The sequence below is a fragment of the Egretta garzetta genome, unplaced genomic scaffold (genome assembly GCF_000687185.1).
Source record: "Egretta garzetta isolate BGI_Z169 unplaced genomic scaffold, ASM68718v1 scaffold59, whole genome shotgun sequence".
Lineage (NCBI taxonomy): Eukaryota > Metazoa > Chordata > Aves > Pelecaniformes > Ardeidae > Egretta > Egretta garzetta.
The window spans coordinates 2,585,430-2,604,262 of NW_009267230.1; the positions used below are offsets into that span (position 1 = coordinate 2,585,430).

The window sequence follows — 18,833 nt, forward strand, 5'->3', positions numbered from 1 at the left end:
ACTGACTGCAAAGTGAGCTAGCTAGCGAGCCCACAAAGCTCCGACATTTCACAGTTTCCAAGTATTTATAGGAGACTTGAAGATACACACTCTTAATTAGCAGAACTGCACATTAATTCTAGCTGTATAAGCTGTTATTAATTGGAAATTACTTGGTCCCCCAGGAACCGGGACACTGAATTTGGCTTGTCCAGCGAGTCAGTAGCAACAACACAGCTATTAGCTGCTGACAGAGCACGTGACTTCAGGACAGGGAGCAGATGGATGGAGGGAAGAAAGACTGAAGATGCTATGGTATGAGCAAGGGCAGGAAGCGCCAGGAGAAGAGACAAAGCTGTGGGACAGCGCCAGGGGAAATCAATCTTCACAGTTCTGCTGTTCACAAAATAAATTAACAAATGAACTACCTAGATATGTGTGATCTGCCTGCTTTAAGCACCCGGGCATAACATTAAGGGAAGTACCTATTTCATTTTACTGGACTGCTGAAATAAAAAACTGAGAAACCAAACGCTCGCTGGAAGTGGAGTAACACGCTGCAATCGAGCAACAGCGTTTACCGTTCCACAGGGTTTCCACATGAGGCCAAGGCTTCACAGCAGTCCAAAAAATATCCCTTGCCCACACAAACACCTGCCAAGATGCCAGCAGTCCTCCTATAACATCTTCTCAGCCTCCATAACAAGTTTAAAGCCGATGCTCTTTAAAGTTGAACTTACCTCCCAAGCGAGCCTCTCTGGGACTTGGAACTGTTTGCGGTCTCTACCACGGTCTTCTAACACAGCTGGAACAACCCTCATTTCTACTGCCTTTGGATTCAACGTGGAGGTGGCCTCCCCACAAAATTGTTTCTCCAGCTCAAATGTCAGCTATCCTCATGCTCTGTGGCCCCTCTTTTCCAAGGTAACTCTGCTATCCCACCAGGTAAGGGTTCTGCCATCCTGCAAATGCTGACAAAAAGCGTTTGCCACAAGTTAAGGTGCCCCTCCCACCCGCCCAACCACTAAACTCATCCTGGAAGAGCCCATACAGTTCTGTATACAAAAAGCTCTTTTTAGACTCAGAAGAGTTCAGTAATCCACCTCCTTCCTGTCCCAGGAAATGAAGTCCATCACAGATAATTTCTAAATAAGACTTTTACGCAAAAGGTAGCTTCTTTTCAATAGCACGAGGCTGTAAACACCAGATACGAAGCTTCCAGCTAAGGATTAGAATGAAGGTAACCTCTGGTGTGACAAAACTAATCCACCATGAGACACGTGCAGCAGAAGGTATTCTGCTACCTCCTGCAGAAGTTATGCTTCCATGCTTTAAGCATGAATGGAAAAAGCTTTAACTGGAGCATTCCAGTATGGCGTACGTCAATAGCTGAACGTTTTCACTAGCGAATGCAATCTTAAAGCCAAGCAGTCAAAAGTACCCGCACTGATCTTCAGAAGCCGTGGGTGAGGCAGAGGCACACCTTGTGTTACACCGTGACCCGCGCTTCACAGCCGCCGCCTGAGCCATCCCCGCATGAGGCTTCCAGGGCAAAGTCTGTCGCAGCCTCGTAACGTTCTCTTCAGGAAACACCCAGAGAGGCATGACTGTGAATGTGTGATTTGCACTAGCGCTGGTTTTGTACAAAAGCTAGTAATTCATAATCTGTCTAAAAACCCCAGAAGTTTTAAATTCATACTTCGTGGCTCACTGTGACCATCTCACAGCCCATGCTCAATACGTTTGGTTTGAGAAACACCCTGCTGTACCAATTTCAAGAAGCTGCTTAATTTAACGGTGCAAGAACAATGTTACCCCTTGAAACGGGGGAAGACAAGTACATTGCTAAGACTGAAATAAGCAGCGTTTAATAACCTCCCCAAACACTGACATTCAGCAGACACCTTCATAACTTCCCACAGTCGTCCTGCTACGCTGCACTGAGCTGATGGCACCTCTCCGGTAAGCCCAGCCAAGTCAAAACTGCACAGCGTCCTCCCTGTAACAGCCTGTGAAAGCCCAGCACTTCACTTGAAAAGCCTTGTCACTGCAGATTGTCCGGTTTGCTATAATTTAAAGCATCATTTGCAAAATACAACCTTAAACATACATTCTCATTTCAGGACAAATACATCAAAGTATATTTTATTGACACTCTCCAAACAGCCCGCAAGAAAGAAGTGACAGTATTAAAAAAAAAAAAAAGAAACCCAAACTGTAAAGCTTCTAGCTTGCATTCAGTGTAAAAACTTGGAGGTATAAACAGAAGCCTGGAGTAAAAATATTAAGTACATTTCCAATCCCACAGTGCAGAAAACCAGTAACAATGGTATTTACTCTACATTAGAAGTGTTCCCATGTTCAATTCCACATATATGTTTCTCTTCTATATAAACTTCTGGTAACTTATGTACAAATAAGATGTCCAACATCTGTTCTTTAATATAAATATGTAATCTTCATGACAAACATTACAACAGTTTGATCAAAAGTATAGAAAAATCCATTTAATATTTTTTTTCTAATGGCAGTGTTTAAAAAAAGAGAAAACCCTTGAACCCAAATGACCTTAGAATGACAGTTATTTCTTCACCATAAAGATGCCTTGCTCATTCAACATGCAAAGTATTATTGCATACATGAGTCACTTGAACTACAATAATAAAGCCTGAAGGACACGTGCTGGACAGCCCATGTAGCACGTGCCAGCTGTAAGAGCATAAGTATCACAGAAGGAAGCGTAAGTACTAGTGTATCTTTAAATGAAATGCTAAAAACTCAAGTATTGTCCTTGCACTACTAAGACTTAAGGCAATCAAGAGTTGGGAGGCTCCAGTTTGGCATAGTTGCATTAAGCTATCCCCTTTTCCCTGTTAATACATTTTAATATGTTAAAATACATGTATTTTTTGAGGACTGCTTGATAAAGTTTTTGCTATGCATATTAATACAACTCAGTGTGAAGTGACTGATTAGTAACTCAGTTTAAATATCCCCAGTTACACTGAGCTGATCCAATTTAAGCAACAGTTTCTCCGCTACCTAAGTTTTCCAGCATGGATTTCTAAATTGGTATGAGAATAGAGAAAATATTCAATATCTGCCCTCTCAGTGGAACTGATTTTATGACTTGCATCCATTCTTGGGGTTTTCTAGAATTTCAGGGTTCAAAATAGATTTGATAGTCAAATAATATTCAACTTTAAAAAGGATGATTATTTGCAGTAAAAATACTTTCTATATAAACATACACACAGTAGATCAAAGTCAATGGGAGTTTCTTTATGGCTTTTTTCACTGAGGTACTGTTGTAACATCCAGCAACAGGATGCAAGCGTTCATACGGTACGAACGCCACATTCATAAGCTGTACCACCAACTCACAACAAATGGCAACAGACTGCAAATCCAGCTTCACTGCAGGATTACAGGAAAAGCCTTCCCTTCTATGTGGCGGGCCTCAGTGCAAGCGACAGAAAGCCTCAAAGGCAACTGGCATAAATGGGGAAAGTCAAAATGAAAGTCTCACTCTATCAAAAGCAGAAAAAAATACTCATGGCAAATTAGAATCTCACACTCAGGCCACTTCTTACGCTTAACAGCAAAAAGTCTGGGACTCGATATTCCACGGCAGCAAGGGCATACGGCACAGCAGCTACACAGTAAGACTTGCAGTGTGTAGTTAAACTCTTGCATCTGATCCTTAAGCTAAGCGCACACACAGGCTTAGAGCAGCCAGGCTGCTACTGCCATGCCACTCAAGGTGCAGCGCTGCAAGCCAAAGACAAACACTGTCAGAAAAGATGAGGCTGACGAGCCCGTAACTTCAGTTGATGCCACAGTAGACAGAAGACCCCTGCTGACCGCAAGTTTAGTCCTCAGCTGTAAAAAGCTTATTTGTGAACGCACATTTAGTTGCACCTTTCCCTGTTTATTTTACATGGGAGGGAACACAGATGTAAAGTTCCTAGCCACAGTACTTCCAATCCTAGTACCCTTACATAAGGGGAAGAGGGTTTACATTAAGATAGTGATTGCTGCTATGTATTTAGTATTCCACCTTTGTTGTTTGTTTTTCTTTTTTAAACAAAGTGGCCATATGGCTACTTCAGCCTAGGCTTCTGTTTTTATTACACCTATGCTAAAAATGTGTTTCTGCAATCAATACTGGTAGAGTGAAATGGAAGTTCACAATTTTCTCAGTTGATCATGGCAACTAGTTCTTTCCAGCCAAGTTTGTTTTGGTTTTTTTTTTACCCCACAAACCCATTAAACAGACTGCAGATGCTCGAGTGAGTTCCATATGAGGATACAGCACAACATTTAAAACTCAGATCTTAGCCGCATACAATGCATCTTTAATTTATATACACTTTATGACATATCACCACTTAGATCAACAAATTCGTCATCCCTCTTGACCAAGTCATCTTCATCTTCCAAGTCCTTCCAGGTGCTAGTGGGTAAAGCTGGTTTGATAGACTGTCTCTGAAGTAAAGCAAAAGGAAACAAGGACGACAAACGGGCAGAATTTCTCAGCAGTGGAACAGACTGTACAGCTCCAGAAATAGCTTGACTGTGTTCTTCATCCATTTTCACCTGCAAGCTTTGCACTTCCTCCATCAAGTCCAAAATCTTGGCAGCTGTGGCTATTGTACCACCACCATGAAGCTGGGCTTCAGGAATCCATCGTAAATACCGTTGCGCCCAGACTTTGATTTCAGGACCATCGATGCGAGGTAACAGCAGACCGTGATAGTCAACAGGTTTACTACGCCAGCTATCATAAAATTCCCTGAAGCTATTAGGAGGTTCATCCGAAGAATTTATGAACTTGCCAATTCTTTTACCCAGAATGTTTTTAATTAAATGATCTGTTTCCTCCCTGAAAAATCCTCTCTTCGTGGAAGATTTTGTTTGTGTCAATGGCAAAGAAAGCTGCCGTTGATGCTTTAAGAGGAAAGAAAAGAAAAATACACTGAGATAAATACTGATGGGACCATCTTAAGAGGAAGAAAAACAGAACCTGTATTCAGAAAATACTTAGAATCAAAGTCACTTAAACACAGCTGCTGCTTTGCTATATAGTCGAAAACTGTTACTTTTCAATGGCTAATACACCAAACACTTCACACAGCATAGTTAGGATTCCTAGATACCTTCCCTGCACTGTAACTATAGCAATAAAGTAAGAGTGAATAAAGCATTTTTCTTTGAAAAAAAGAGAGTACATTCAAGTATTACAGACTTCAATGTTTAGCTTAAGCTAGCCACACAAATCAAAGAGCACTTGACTTAGAAGTTTTTATCCAGTGGTTCCTCATTGCCTCCCACCACCTAGGAGTGCTCTGATTAATGCTGTAGATCATACTGACAGCATCTCACTTGAGAATGCTTTGTACAGAGCAGAATTTAACCAACGGGGATATTAAAACTGGAAGAGGCTACCCCAAACAAACGTTTCTTACGGAGTTTGTGCTACTTTCCAGTAATGAGGTGGTCCACCCATAATCCTCCATACCCTAAGCAGTTTTTGTTGTTGTTCCCCCTTCAAATGGACACACACACACTCCAGTTACACTCAGGCAAAATTAGGGAGGCATTTAAAAAACCTGCTATGTATTTCAGTTAGGTACTCTGTAGAACAACAAAATAAACTCACTTCAAACGTGTCAGTTAACTGGATGTTAAGTCCCATGAGTTATCACTACCTTGCACAACAGTATGAAGAAAAAAAAACCCCTAAGTTCACAGCTATGCACAGTAACTGTAAAACAGTGATTTATAACCAAGATGGGTGCAAACTGTATTCTTAAGATCCAGGTGAGTCTGAGGTGCACATGTATTTTGTCAGTTAAAAAACTTTGTACCAATACTTCTACTGAATACATTTGAAGTAAGAGTTGTGCAAAATATTTTTATCCTTTAAAAAAACCAGTTAAGCAGCACATATCTTACTTTGAATCGTGCAGTTTTCCGTTGACTTTTATCTGGTTTTGGCTTCTCTGCATAAAGAGGGTTGTTCAGGAAAGCCTGGGCCTTGGGGTCAAACTGCACAGACCAGTCCCACACAGTAAGAAATCTGAAAGGACCGCTTTGTGTCTTGAGGCTTTCGCCACTCTGCCAGAACAAACAGGTCACAATTAATACTGCTAGAAAGGTATTCTGACCAAGGTGAAAGTAAGAAACTGTCTTTTCACAGAAGAGGCCATAGAGTCGCAACAACACTCATGATTTCTATGTATTTAAGAGCTGAACAACATTATTAGATGCAAGTGAGTACAGACACAAAGGCTATCTATATGTTATTCTCTAATGTTACACAGTATTTCATTTCAACAGTGCATTTGGACAGCACCAAGAATGCCTTTCATAGTTGAAAAGAAGGTTAAGTAAGAAAAAAAATACATTTTTGAAAATTGGGCAGGACAGAGACATTTGAATTCTTCAAACACAGGGGGCATATTCAGATTATGGAATAAACTGCTCCAAACTTCCAGAGTTAACTGCAGTTATGCAGTACTACCAGTTTAAATTCTATGATCAACACTTTATTAATATGCAAGACAGTGATCTTCACTTTTTTTTTTTCGTGTCAGTGAAGCCTTGCAGAGGATACTCCCCTTGCTTCCAGCTTCTTAGGCTAGAGAAAAGCATGAACCAAATGTAAATCAACATTCAGGAAACGCTGATTTTGGAATACAACAGAATATACTGTACAAGAACTTTGTAGATAACTTATTCTGCATGACAGCGAGACATCCCTCTTAGGCTAAGGAGCTCAGTTTTCATTGAAGGGCAATAAACGTGAAGCTATAGTCACACATTAGAAGTAATATATTCCTGAGTTATTTTCCTTTTGCCATCATAAAGTCCTAAGTCCTGAACTTGACTCCTTACACCTGAAGTTGCACTCGTTCACCCTTCAAGGCACCACCCTTCAAGTAAGTACGGAAAAACATGCTGCTAGGAGATTACTTTGTTTGAGTGTTCCTTGCTCATTGGTCAAACTTGTTCTCCGACAGATTACATCCACAAAATAACAACCCCTTACCATATTAGTGTCTTTTTGATGTTGCGAGTTGAAGAAGAAAGTGCTGAAAATAGGCACATAGAGGCTGTCTGACAAGACAGTTAAGTAAGTTTCTGTGAACTCAAATGCTGGAGGATACTGTTGTACCAACTGCCAAACGCAATTTAAGAGGAGCAGAAAAACAGGAGCCTAAATAAAGAAAATACTGCATCAGTTTCAGAAGAAAATATGTTCCATCATGCAGACTATTTATTTTATAGTATTTAGTGTCTCCAAATACAAGTCTTAAGGAAAGCAATCTGGTTAACTACAGAACTGCTGCATATAACTTTGGCCAAACTCTGAAGACGTATCTGAGCTACCCTTGGCCAATTGTTGACAAAGGAGATGAACACTTTCTAACCTGAATTTGCACACATTAACTTGCTATGAAAGTTGCTGCTATGCAGCCTTTTAAAGTTGGCAAAGCAAAACTGGGTTGTTGCAGTGCTTTATGAGAACTACTCAGTTTACACTTACGATTTCCACTCTGTATAGCAATCTGATTTATTCCCAAAATACAAACAAAAATGGAGGGGTGAGACTGCAACACTTAGTGAGGCAGTATAAAGTTAAACTCTAGATGTGACAAGAATAAGCAGTTCACTTGAGTTATGTCTATGGACACGACTACCTTTTAACGCAGTTCAAAAGGACATGAGATGTGTGCGTTTCCAAAGACTCCAAGACTGAATGGGAAATTTCACATTTGTTCTCTTTAGTTATAGAGACATTGCTGAACAGCAAAAATAGTGACATTGTACAAAACACCAACCCACCAACCAACAACATATAAAATTAAAGATCCTCAGAGTAATTGGAACTTCTGGACTGACATCTAAATCCCTCCTTATGCCAAATAAACTTTTAAATGGTGAGGAAAGTAAGAAAAAAGAATCATACCTCCTCTTTGTCACTTTTATGTAAGTGGTTACAACGATCCAAAAAGCCATGTCCTCCAATTACCCACTCCTTCTGAATAAGGCTCTGAAACCCTGACTTTGTTCTGCTGTACGAATCCATCATCACTTGAACCAGACTAGAGATCACACAGCACAGATCAGTAGCACTCTCTTCTACAGAAGAGAACAGAAATGACATTGTCTAATACGCCACTTCTAAAACTTTGGGTAAGCAAAGTATTGCTAGCTTCACATAAACAAAACTGTATTTCAAGATCAGAGAAGCACACGATTTCTTGTGAGTGTTACAGCATCAGACAGAAGTTAACCCACGTTTCCAATTCTTCCCTTTGCAAAAATGTAAGGCTTCTTGTACACTTACACTAGGACAATACTTGGACAATAAAACCTGCAAAACCCAATCTTTTACTACTATAACTTTGATGCCTATGCCCTTCAGTCTCCCGCAATGCACATACCGGCCTCCTCCTGCCCTCTGTTACCCGGACAGCTATCTGCCCTTACCCTTCCTATCCCGCATGCATCTTTTCACAAGGTGTGAAATTGCCTCCTCATGCAACATTCATCCTTCACCCTTCAGGTGCCTTCTAGAAACATCTCTTCCCCATGCTAGGTTTCTCAAATGGCAGTGTGTGGAAAAAAACCCAACTAAATTACTAATCCAAAAATAGCTTAATGGTTAACACTGAGTTTGGTTTTCCATGGGATTACTCTACTCAATCCAGGAAAACAAACTGCTCAAGACATGTACAATGAGCATATTCTTTCATGTATTTTTAATAAAGAAACTACATAGTATTCAGTGTATATCTAGAATATAAAAATGTCCTTTTAGAAAGTTTTCATGCATCATGTTCTTTGTGTAGGTGTGTGTCCCCTCCCCCAGACCTTAAAGTACAGCAAGAGGTCTAGGAGACCTTTAATTAAATAAGTTAGGAAAGAGGAATGCATAAACAAGAGGTAGCACGACTCTCCTGCCAATTTATCAGCAACTTTCTCATTCACAACATATTTCTCTCAGCCTGGAACAACGCTCACCATAGTTTTTTAACTACAGGAAGCATTTCCAGGAGTATGAAAGATTTAGGTGCCTGGTACTTTGAGTACTCCATGAATTTTACCAGCCTCTACTGTAATTATAAACTTACAGCTTAAGCTACATCTAAAGAAATTAAAAAGAATTTTTAAAAATATATAGGATAATCTCATTAAATCCTTACCTATAAGGAGAACGTTTGTATGCTGTCTTTCCAGGCACTCAGCAACTTCTATTGCTTTCTTCAAGACTCGCCTGTTGTGGCACAGGAAAAGATAAGTGAGCATTTTCATACTATTTTTGCAATTAAGTTTCTTACATTCCCCTAAAAGGGATTAGAATGTCATATTACTGAAACTTGACTAGTCCTTTAAAACAAAAACCATGCTCAACTTGAATAAATGAAGAACTGTTTAGCCTCAAGAGCAAATTTTCAAGAGGTATCTCTATTTGGGCATTTGTCATGCATTTCCAGTTGTTATCTGTGTACATTTGTAAAACAATACTTTATTCTGGATCAATAGCAGCCATCACACACACACAGTATTACAATTGCTAAGAGCCAGATCTTTGTCCTGGAAAGACTCATCACCACCACCCTTATGTTCTAGTCTACTACATTTCTCTCAATCTGGTTTTAAGTGGCAGACGGAAGGATCAGCAATCAGATCTTATAAACGTGCAGACAAAATTTATTCAGAGATTATCATTATACAAGGAAGACTGAGTGGAATCAAAGATCACAGAAAACCAGATGTAACACTGTTGGTTTCTATACCTAACTCTTCATAAAGCTTGCTATTTTCAGCAAAAGTTTGCACACAAATTGGGATTCTTGCAACTGCTTAGGTCACTGATAGAAATTGGTAGTTTACTTCCTAAGTGTGGAGTTGTCAGATTTTTTGTTCTAGCATCTAGAATGGCTGAGAAGGCATTCCTACTGACTGTAAGAGCCAAGAACAGGCTGATCCAGGAAAAACATGGATCATCAAGTATGGAAGTGACCAGTCTCAAAACAACATGAGGATAGGAATATCATGGGCTGACATTTACTTTAAACTAGTTGTGACGTTGGTTAGTGTTAATGCATATCTCAACATATGATCTTCACTAGAACCTCTCATTCAACATACATTTAAATTCTGGATTAAAGGAATGAATAACTATGAATATTTATTGATTGTTATTAAGACTAGAAAGAACTGAAGCTGACTGCAGAAGCACTTCATGGCAACAAGCTGATCACAGAATAAACTGGCAGACAACAGAGCTGGCACAAAGTAACACTGAAAACAAATAAAACCCCTCAACATTCCACTATAACAAGCCTTAGGTTAGCCAACACCATTCCAACACTTACTGTGGACTGCTGAGAGAAGAAAAAAGAACTTGAGGAACAATCAGGAGAGGAAGGGGACAAAACTGAGAACAACTGTCATTTTATAAATCTTTGGTGGGCTAACATCTTGAATACTGCAGTTCATCCCATCCTAAAGGATATTACAGAAGTAGAGAGTACAGAGAAGAATGGCAAGGCTAGTCAGAGACATGGAATAGGTTTCATGCAAGAAACAAACAGGATTCTTCAGTTTGGAATGAAGGTGACAAAGTGCATGAGGGAAATTACTAGATCTATAGTTTTAATAGGTTTCCTGGAAGAGCTGTAATTGGAATGATCTGCTGCTTCTCACATCCTTTAACATAGGAGGCTTAACAATCCTGCACTGTAAAAATACCATCTCAGGTTGTAGAAATAAGATATATAAATGGGACCATAAGTCTGTCTTAATTTTCTTTCCTACTGGAGGTGAAGAATGTCATCATATTTCAAAGAAACGAGCTAGAAAACCCACTACAAATGCATTTAACAACAATTTGAAACCCAGAACATTACAGGTATAGCAAACCTGATTATCTCTAGCCAGTTTGTGCTCTCCAGTAATGAAAACCATTTCACATCAGTTGCCCAGAAGTCGGTACTGCTATCTGCAAAAAAACAAAACCAAAAATTGGTTTGTTCACGTAAATGTAGTGCTAATTAACAGCCATCCATTGTATTAGTCTTCAGTTATGACCTGTTACAAACCAACCAATACTAAGGAGTCAGTAATTCCTAATCATTCTTAAAGTCAACGCCCTGTAACTAAATGAGGAAGTGAAGTAGTCCTACAAACACCAGTAAGTTTTATAGCACCCTAGGCTTTTAGAAAAAGTGTGCTGTAGGTTCATAGCAACCAAACCAAGTAAGTAAATCTGTTGACAAAATTGGAAAGGGAAAGAAGTTTAATCAGAGGAGATGGTTCTTCCAAGTTCCAGTCACCTTGACTCTAAACCATATGAAGCTTAACGTAAAGAGGCTGGATTTTGAAAGTCATGACCATTAGAGAGAAATACAAATGAGTTTTAGAAGGGGGCTACACAAATTTATAGGTAAGAATACCTGAAAAAGGTTTTAAACAGTTTTCACTGCAACTGAAGATGCATTAAAATACATCAAAAAGGGAATAGCTAAGATAAACCAGGAGGCCAAGTACAATACCACAAAGTCATTAAACTCTTAGGAATTTCACTGGGATTTTTGTGGCTGGATAAAAGCAACCTAAATCCCTATTGCTTTTATTTCTATCAAAGCCAGTATTCAGAAACTGGAAAGCTCTTGCAAGCTGATACGGTCAATTAAAACCAGAACAGATTACCTTTCCTGCCTAAGACACAAACCTTGAAGCCCAAGGTCTATGAAATTTGTACTATTGAGAAACAACTAAGATAGACCACACTTCCCTCCTTCCCTACTCTCTCCCCAATACCTTCAGTTCTGCATGTTTCTGTATAACTTCTTTTCACCTCCCAAAGTCTCTCTGTATACTTCCAATATTTACTTTCAACACATACTCACTTCTGTCCTGTTTTCTGCAGCTGGCATCTATGATCCTCAAGTGCACAGGCATTTATCTATTTTTTGTTCCTGTAGCTGTTTGCCTGCATGCCTGTTTGTTCCCCTCACTCTGTTCATTACACATTAAAAAAACCCCCACCACTTTCTTCCCCTGATTTATTTCACCCTAGCCATAGAAACTAGCTGTCCACAAAATAAGCATTAGAATGCATCTTCAAAGTTCCCTAGTCAGTTCCATTCACGTTACATGTAGTTTTCTCCAGTCTTTTCTGATTAACAGCTTAAAATTCACTTCCAACCTTTAAGTATGATAACCTTTAAAGTATATACATTACAGTACTTCAGATAAGATACCTTTTATACCCCAGTTTACCTTCTTTCCATCGCAGTTTTAGAATATTCCTGTGTACACAAATCGCATATTCCATTTAGCCTGCCATCACTATATGAAAAACCTCTGTCCATTCTGAATCAAGGCAAAATTATAGTGCCAATTTCTAGTCCTTCAAAACCACCCAAAAAACATGATACCAAAGAAAAGGGACTTCTGGTTTTTTTTTTTTTTTCCCCTGTAGAAAGCAAGCCTTCATCTATAGCAATAACATTTATATTCCATACTGAAGTTCTCTTACATTATGGACAGCATAGAAGAATTTTACTCCAAAAAGTTGAATAGCCACATTAAGTGTGGCTCTTTGTTTTGCTCAGTCATGCTCAACCACAATTAGACTCAACCACTTGTATGCAGGCCTCTACAAACAATTGGTTGGTCTGGCAGTTCTCCCCTGGCCAAAGTCATCTCCAGGAACTTCTTTTTAAAGGCACAACAAAACACTTGCAGCTTGTTTTACCCCTTAATCAATGTATTTTGCTTAATAACATCATAACAGAGCAAGCTTTCCCTTCCTCCCTAACTTCTAGGACAATGAAGAAATATCCCACTAGGATTTGAGAACTGTTCAAAGTCTCATTTAAGGTATATGGAGAAACGGCATACCATGAGACTTGTGAGCAGCCTCGCAAAACCAGCATCTGCCTTTGCAACATTTCAAGTAAGAGGAACCATTTAAGAGGATCCAAGCTTTCCCCATCAAAATCCTCTTCCAAGCAGCGACCTAATATTGTGGTTTCTGCTTTGCTTAATGTGGATTTTTATAACCGAAACTTCAGTTTGGGCATGTGTTCAGGAAATTTAAGTTACACTGGAAGTTACCTAAATCAAATTAACTAGGCACGTATAGAACAAAAATAATGGTTAATGTGTTCAGACTTTTAAAAGTAGTAGTAAGGTAGTCAATTCCTCTAAGATCTTAGTACTTCTGCAAGAGGTTACCTGCATGGTTTTCTCAGACTGCTACTGCATGGGGCTATATTCAGTGGGCTATAGTCTACTAACAAAGCTTAACTTAAAAAGCTGTGAGACAAAAACACTTACTAGAATGCAGTCTTAACATTCGCTTTTGCTTCAAGTAATAGAAGAAAATGCAACAGTTACACCATTGAAATATGCAGTATTTCCTGAGAGATGTTAAATGCTTAAATTCAAGCTTTGGCCTTTTTCCTACAGGAGGATAAGTTTCCAGAAACCACATGAAAATATAGGTAGTTGATTTTAGTTCCTAGTATTCACTGTGGATTTGACAGTGCATTCTGGACAAAACCCTCAACGTGAAACTCTGCCAAATATCTCACATATCTTAGACTTCTTTTCAGAGTGTCACTGAAATCTTTACTACATGTTTACCAGAAACTATTCACACTCATTTGCAATCAGTATCAACTTACCAGCTAAATTCCACGTACAAAACAAATAGGACCTGGATACTCTCACAGGCTACACTGCAAATATACAGTTCCTCAATGATGATCAGTTTGGTTGTGTCCAAATCAATACCCACAGGTAGACTGCCTCAGTGTTCAGCATGAGGCAGAGGTTATTGCAACATGTAGCCTCATTACCTTGTAGAAGACCCACTGTCCAAAATGGCCCAATGGCACATTGCACAGTTGCAAAGTGGTGTGGAGCTTTTTTCATGCCAAGAGGTGAGGTCAAAGTACTGTTCTGCGACAGCAAAATAGTTACAAGTCACAGAAAAAAGTCTGAAAGACTAGATTATACTTTCACACGGCTCCCACTTTTACTCCTTTCAAGTGGACTTACTATTAACAGTAGCCAAGTTTAGCCTTACAGCCTTTTAAGACAGAATTTTAAGTAAGCTCATACTTCCTATGTTTTGAGATGTGACTAGTTTGCAACAAAAGCTAGTGCAAAAATTAATTAGTATTTAGACTCAACTCTTGACATAGCACAAAGTCTTAGAAGGTTAACACTTGACGTTCAATTTCAATGGACCAGAGAAAACTGAAAAATCTCTCCCATAAATTTGAATCCAACTAACATTTGAACTCCACAGTCACTCTCTTTAAAAGTCATTTTCAGACACTGTGACTGCTTAGCGAGAGGTAGTATGTCTAAGAACTACAAATCTCCATTAACACGCCAGTCATAAGCACAGTCTTCAGTTACATATTTAAAAGTCTGCTTTTAATCACTGTCAAAAGCAAGGCACTGAACAAGACAAGGACTGCACTCATGAGACATAAACCAGCATTGTTATGCATTGCATCTCAGTCACTTTAGAGACACAAGACTGAAGTTTGACTTACCTATCAAAAACAGCTGTTTAAATCTTGTGTATGCAGTCTGGATATCTTGCAGAGACGGAAGGCTGCTTGACAAGTCATCCGTCTTCAGGAGTTCATAGGGAGGTTTGCTAATTGTCTTATAGATTCTAAATCAAATCATCAAGAGATTAAAGCCTTCTGCTTCACAAGTCAAATAATGCACCATTATCACTGAAGACAAAGTTAATAGGCATGATTTGGGAAACCGCTGTAAGATGAGAAGATATTCACCCTGGAAAGTTAATGGCCTCCATGCATTTTTAAAAAATGGCTGGAAGCTTGCCTACAAACTTATGACAAGTTTTGCTGCACGTAACTGTTACACTGACGAAATTATATTCATGCATTTTTGTGCCATGACTAATATTACAAGCATTACTTGATTTTTACTACTGCTTCTTTAGTATTGTCTTCACTAGGCACACCAAGATTACTTTACTAGCAAGCTATTTAGAGGTGAATCCAGAAAGAAGAGATGGACAGAAACACACAAACCTCCCAGTAGACACTTAATTTTTCTTGACTGTTACCAACCAAATTACATTCTGATACCTAGCTGCCAGGTCTGCTAATGAAACATGAGCAAAAGAAAGAAGAAACAATTTGGACCCAAACAAGACAGTAATACCTGCATTGTACTTCCCTACTTATCTGCTATTTTTTTCCTTAGGAGGAAAGGAAAAAATACCAGGACAGATGAATCTTTGGTTTGGACCCAGAACATCCCCTCTCATTCAGGCTCCAGAGCTCAGATGAACATCAGCTTAGTAAATACCTCTGTTGTCATGCTGGCTTTTTGTTGTCAAGATTTGGGAAAAGCTGCTCTAGCTCATACTTCAGAAGTGAAGCCTTGTGGGCACTGGCCTACACTGGACGGAGTACTTTGTTTCTTGTATGCTGTAGCACAGAAGCCTGCTTTAAGTGAGAACTATAGGAGTCCACATCAGAAACGTGGGTTACTAGACTTACCAGAAGATGCATCAGGTAAGAGAATTGAGGGAAAGCAATCATTTGTCAATTAACGATACTTCTTCCAAATTGAAGTAAACAATTTGTGCTAGCAGATCTGGCTCTAAATGACTTTTTCAATAAAAGAAGCTGTTAATTGTAAACATCTGCTGTGTGCTTGAGTTCAGACTACCATGACAATGGCATGTTAACACACCCTTATGGCCAATTTCTAGATATATTTTTAAATATTAGTGGTTAACCATCAGTACTCCGTAGCAAAGAAAACCCACCAATACTATCCCAAGTCCAGATGGCCACAGACAAGAGGTCAAAATATTAGTTGATACCTTATTAAAGCTTCCTGCTAGTTTTACTTGCTTTCACACTATGAAGCAGCATTACGAAGAGCTGTCACAAAGTCATGTAAACTTCCCCATTTCAGGGGAGAAACATTAGAGGATCTGCAAGAAGGGTCAAAAGCCTTTCCCATGCAATGTAACTAATTTTAAAAACCAAAGAGGTTTTAAGAGCCTTATCAAGCTATTTTCTATTAGTTCTGCGTAATTAACAAGCTCTCCATCTATGAGGAGAAAGGAGCTAGTGGTGCAGCTGTACAAATGGTACATACTAGCCTGATCTAATAGCTTGCTGCTGAGAGAGAAGTTCCCTCCAGGACACCCAACAGGTTAAAAAAAGCCAGGGGGGAAAAAAAAAAAAAAGCAACGAGTCATTGCTGTAACTCTCAGCCAGGCAGCTGTACTCTTCCCTTATGTTAACGTTGGCATTTTTCAGACTGCTCAGCTAATTCAGCTCACTAACTCAGCGGAAGCAAAGGGCTGTCTGCCATTGCATCTGAAAGTAGCGGCAATGAACCGCTAGAACTGTTTCAGTCATTTTAGGTCACTTTAGATAAAGTTATTTAAGTAAACAAATCTAATTCTAAGAAGACAATAGAGTTCAGAGCGTTTTAAAACTCAGCTTGCAAATTCATGCTTAGAGATGGGAGTCTAGAATTCACTTACTTGCAAACACAGTTGAGCCCATCAGCTAATGAAACTTTAACTGTACTTAAGACCTACAGGTTTTGGTGCTGCTTTACCTAGTAACAAGCCATAGTTTGTACAGAGAATCATCTGAGACAGATATATATATATATATATATATATATGCACATTTTTGCCAATAAGCCTTCAGTGATGCTACAAGTCCTGCACAGTTGACCAATGCTTTTAGGCCAAGTGTTTAAACCTATCCCACTACAGAAAACTACATTCAGACCTAGAACTTGTTTCCTGATGCGTGCACGCTTAAAGATATAGCATATATGGAAAAAGAGAAGCAAGGTCCATACCAAGCAAAGTGTTGTGGACAGAATAGCTATTACTGACCCATCCAAGAAGGCTTTTTGTGTTTGTGAAGTGCTGTCATCCTGTTCTTTGGGAAATGCAGACATTTTGAGAAGAGCAGCGCCGTTATGGCAAGACCAACACCAAATCTGCAGAAAGACATTTACCAGGTGGTAAAAATTGGTAAACTGTCCCATACAAAGTATTTGCTTAAGTGACTGAGTGATTACAAGAAATTTCTCTGTGCTGTGCCTTATTGAATTTTTGGTGTGTTCAATGAATCCACCAGCAGAAGCAAACTTCTACATCTGTACCAAAGGTACGTGCCTCAATACACTTGTGTTATTATTTGCAAGTTTTAAGTTAAGCTTTATGGAGGCCCAGGGAAATATAAATTGTCAGCTTATATCAGAACATTACATTACTTTCTCAACTGTGCTCATAGGTGAAAAAAATCAATCAAAATGTCTGTGGTTAAATTATGTTGGAAGATATGCCACCACAAGATGGCTCTTGTAACTCATACCAGCCCTCAGTTTCTCCACACAGATACAGCAGTGTTTTTTCTTATGATTCAGCCTTGAGATAACTCACAACAGATATGCTGTCATGCCTTTCCATGTAAGCTACACATAAAGGGTCACCTAGGAATATAAATAAGATATTAAACAAGAACTCCACAACTAAATCAGATTGCGTAGTTACAGGTATTCCTTGTAGCAAGTCAGTCCTCAAAGCTTCTTATTTCTCTTTACATGTAGTTTCTCAACTCACAACTAATGCTTGAAGCTCTGAAGTCAATCTTTAAACTTGCTTTGAAACTGGGAGTCAGAATTATTTTCATGAGGAGTATTACACAAATCAAATCAGGAGGTCAACAGTTCTACCAATTTACAGTAGCCAAGAGGTGCACCCCAGAAGGATGCAGAAACCTCACAATCATCAAGAACGGAAAAATTGACTATATTGTCCTTTCACTGCCATCTCAAACCAGTTTAACACGGTCAAGCTACTTTGACAGTAGCTCTCCAAAAAGGATTTGGAAACAATCAGAAGCATTATACAAGGCCTCTGAACAATGCAAGATGCAATTAAAAAAAAAAAAAAAAAAAATCACTTCTGTTCCTGTGTAACAGCCACTGTAACTTGGCTGGTAGACTATCTGAGAAAAAGTGACCCAAACTATTTGGAACTTCACTATCTGAAAGATAAATTGCGCAGCACAGTACAGCACTTTCTTCTCCATGGACTGATTAAGAGCGTGAAGTGTATGGTTTTCTCTGACAGACTCGATGAACATGCAGCAACTAAGGTAAGACCTCAAAAGTGAGGTTATTTTCCTCCTTGTTTCTATCTACCCTGCCTTACTGGTTCTTAAACCCTGGTACGAGGTAGGAAGCCAAAGCCAGCTTGCTACAGGGTGCAAAAGAGTATATTTAACTTCATTTTCTGTTCAGACTGGTAGAACTAGTTTTTCAGCTAGGCTACTTGGCTTTGTAAGATTGCTGCATCATCACAGCTGTACTACTTACCAGTACTCAAGCTAGGCAACTGAAGGTATTCAACTATATTCGCATATTCATGGTCTCCACTTCAGTACCCAAATAGCATTTCAAGTCCTAAATCCTGCCCCAGCCAGGTGCCAGTCAGTACTCAGACTCATGAAAAACAGGCTAGTGGATAGACAGACTAGCAGTATATTAAGACTATAGGACATTAGACATCTAAGTGGGGGGCTGTGAACCCCCATTTTGCTTTACACTGTCTAAGGGGAATACAGAATACTTTGGACACCTCTCCTTCCAGTACCTATTTCCTCTTCTATAGATGACTAGGTGTAAGTGTGAGTTGGTATAACTAAGTTCTAAAAATATGCAGTAACATCTGAAATGCTCATTGAAATTAAACCTTCTCAATAAGATTTCTTACCCTCAGTCATGCATAT

At 39.2% G+C, this 18,833-nt stretch overlaps 1 protein-coding gene across 1 annotated transcript in view; it reads right to left on the minus strand.

Annotated features, from left to right (window-relative positions):
• Positions 1 to 2,215: 2,215 nt before the first annotated feature.
• MTMR12 (myotubularin related protein 12) overlaps positions 2,216 to 18,833 on the minus strand; it is a 30,613-nt gene continuing 13,995 nt past the window's right edge. Inside the window, exons 10-17 of the mRNA XM_035902746.1 lie at positions 16,931 to 17,040; positions 14,574 to 14,698; positions 10,918 to 10,996; positions 9,195 to 9,265; positions 7,955 to 8,127; positions 7,034 to 7,201; positions 5,938 to 6,099; positions 2,216 to 4,929 (exon numbers count right to left, since the gene is read on the minus strand). Coding sequence (XP_035758639.1) covers positions 4,354 to 4,929; positions 5,938 to 6,099; positions 7,034 to 7,201; positions 7,955 to 8,127; positions 9,195 to 9,265; positions 10,918 to 10,996; positions 14,574 to 14,698; positions 16,931 to 17,040 — 1,464 coding nt within the window. The 3' untranslated portion in view covers positions 2,216 to 4,353. The remainder of the gene's footprint in view (positions 4,930 to 5,937; positions 6,100 to 7,033; positions 7,202 to 7,954; positions 8,128 to 9,194; positions 9,266 to 10,917; positions 10,997 to 14,573; positions 14,699 to 16,930; positions 17,041 to 18,833) is intronic.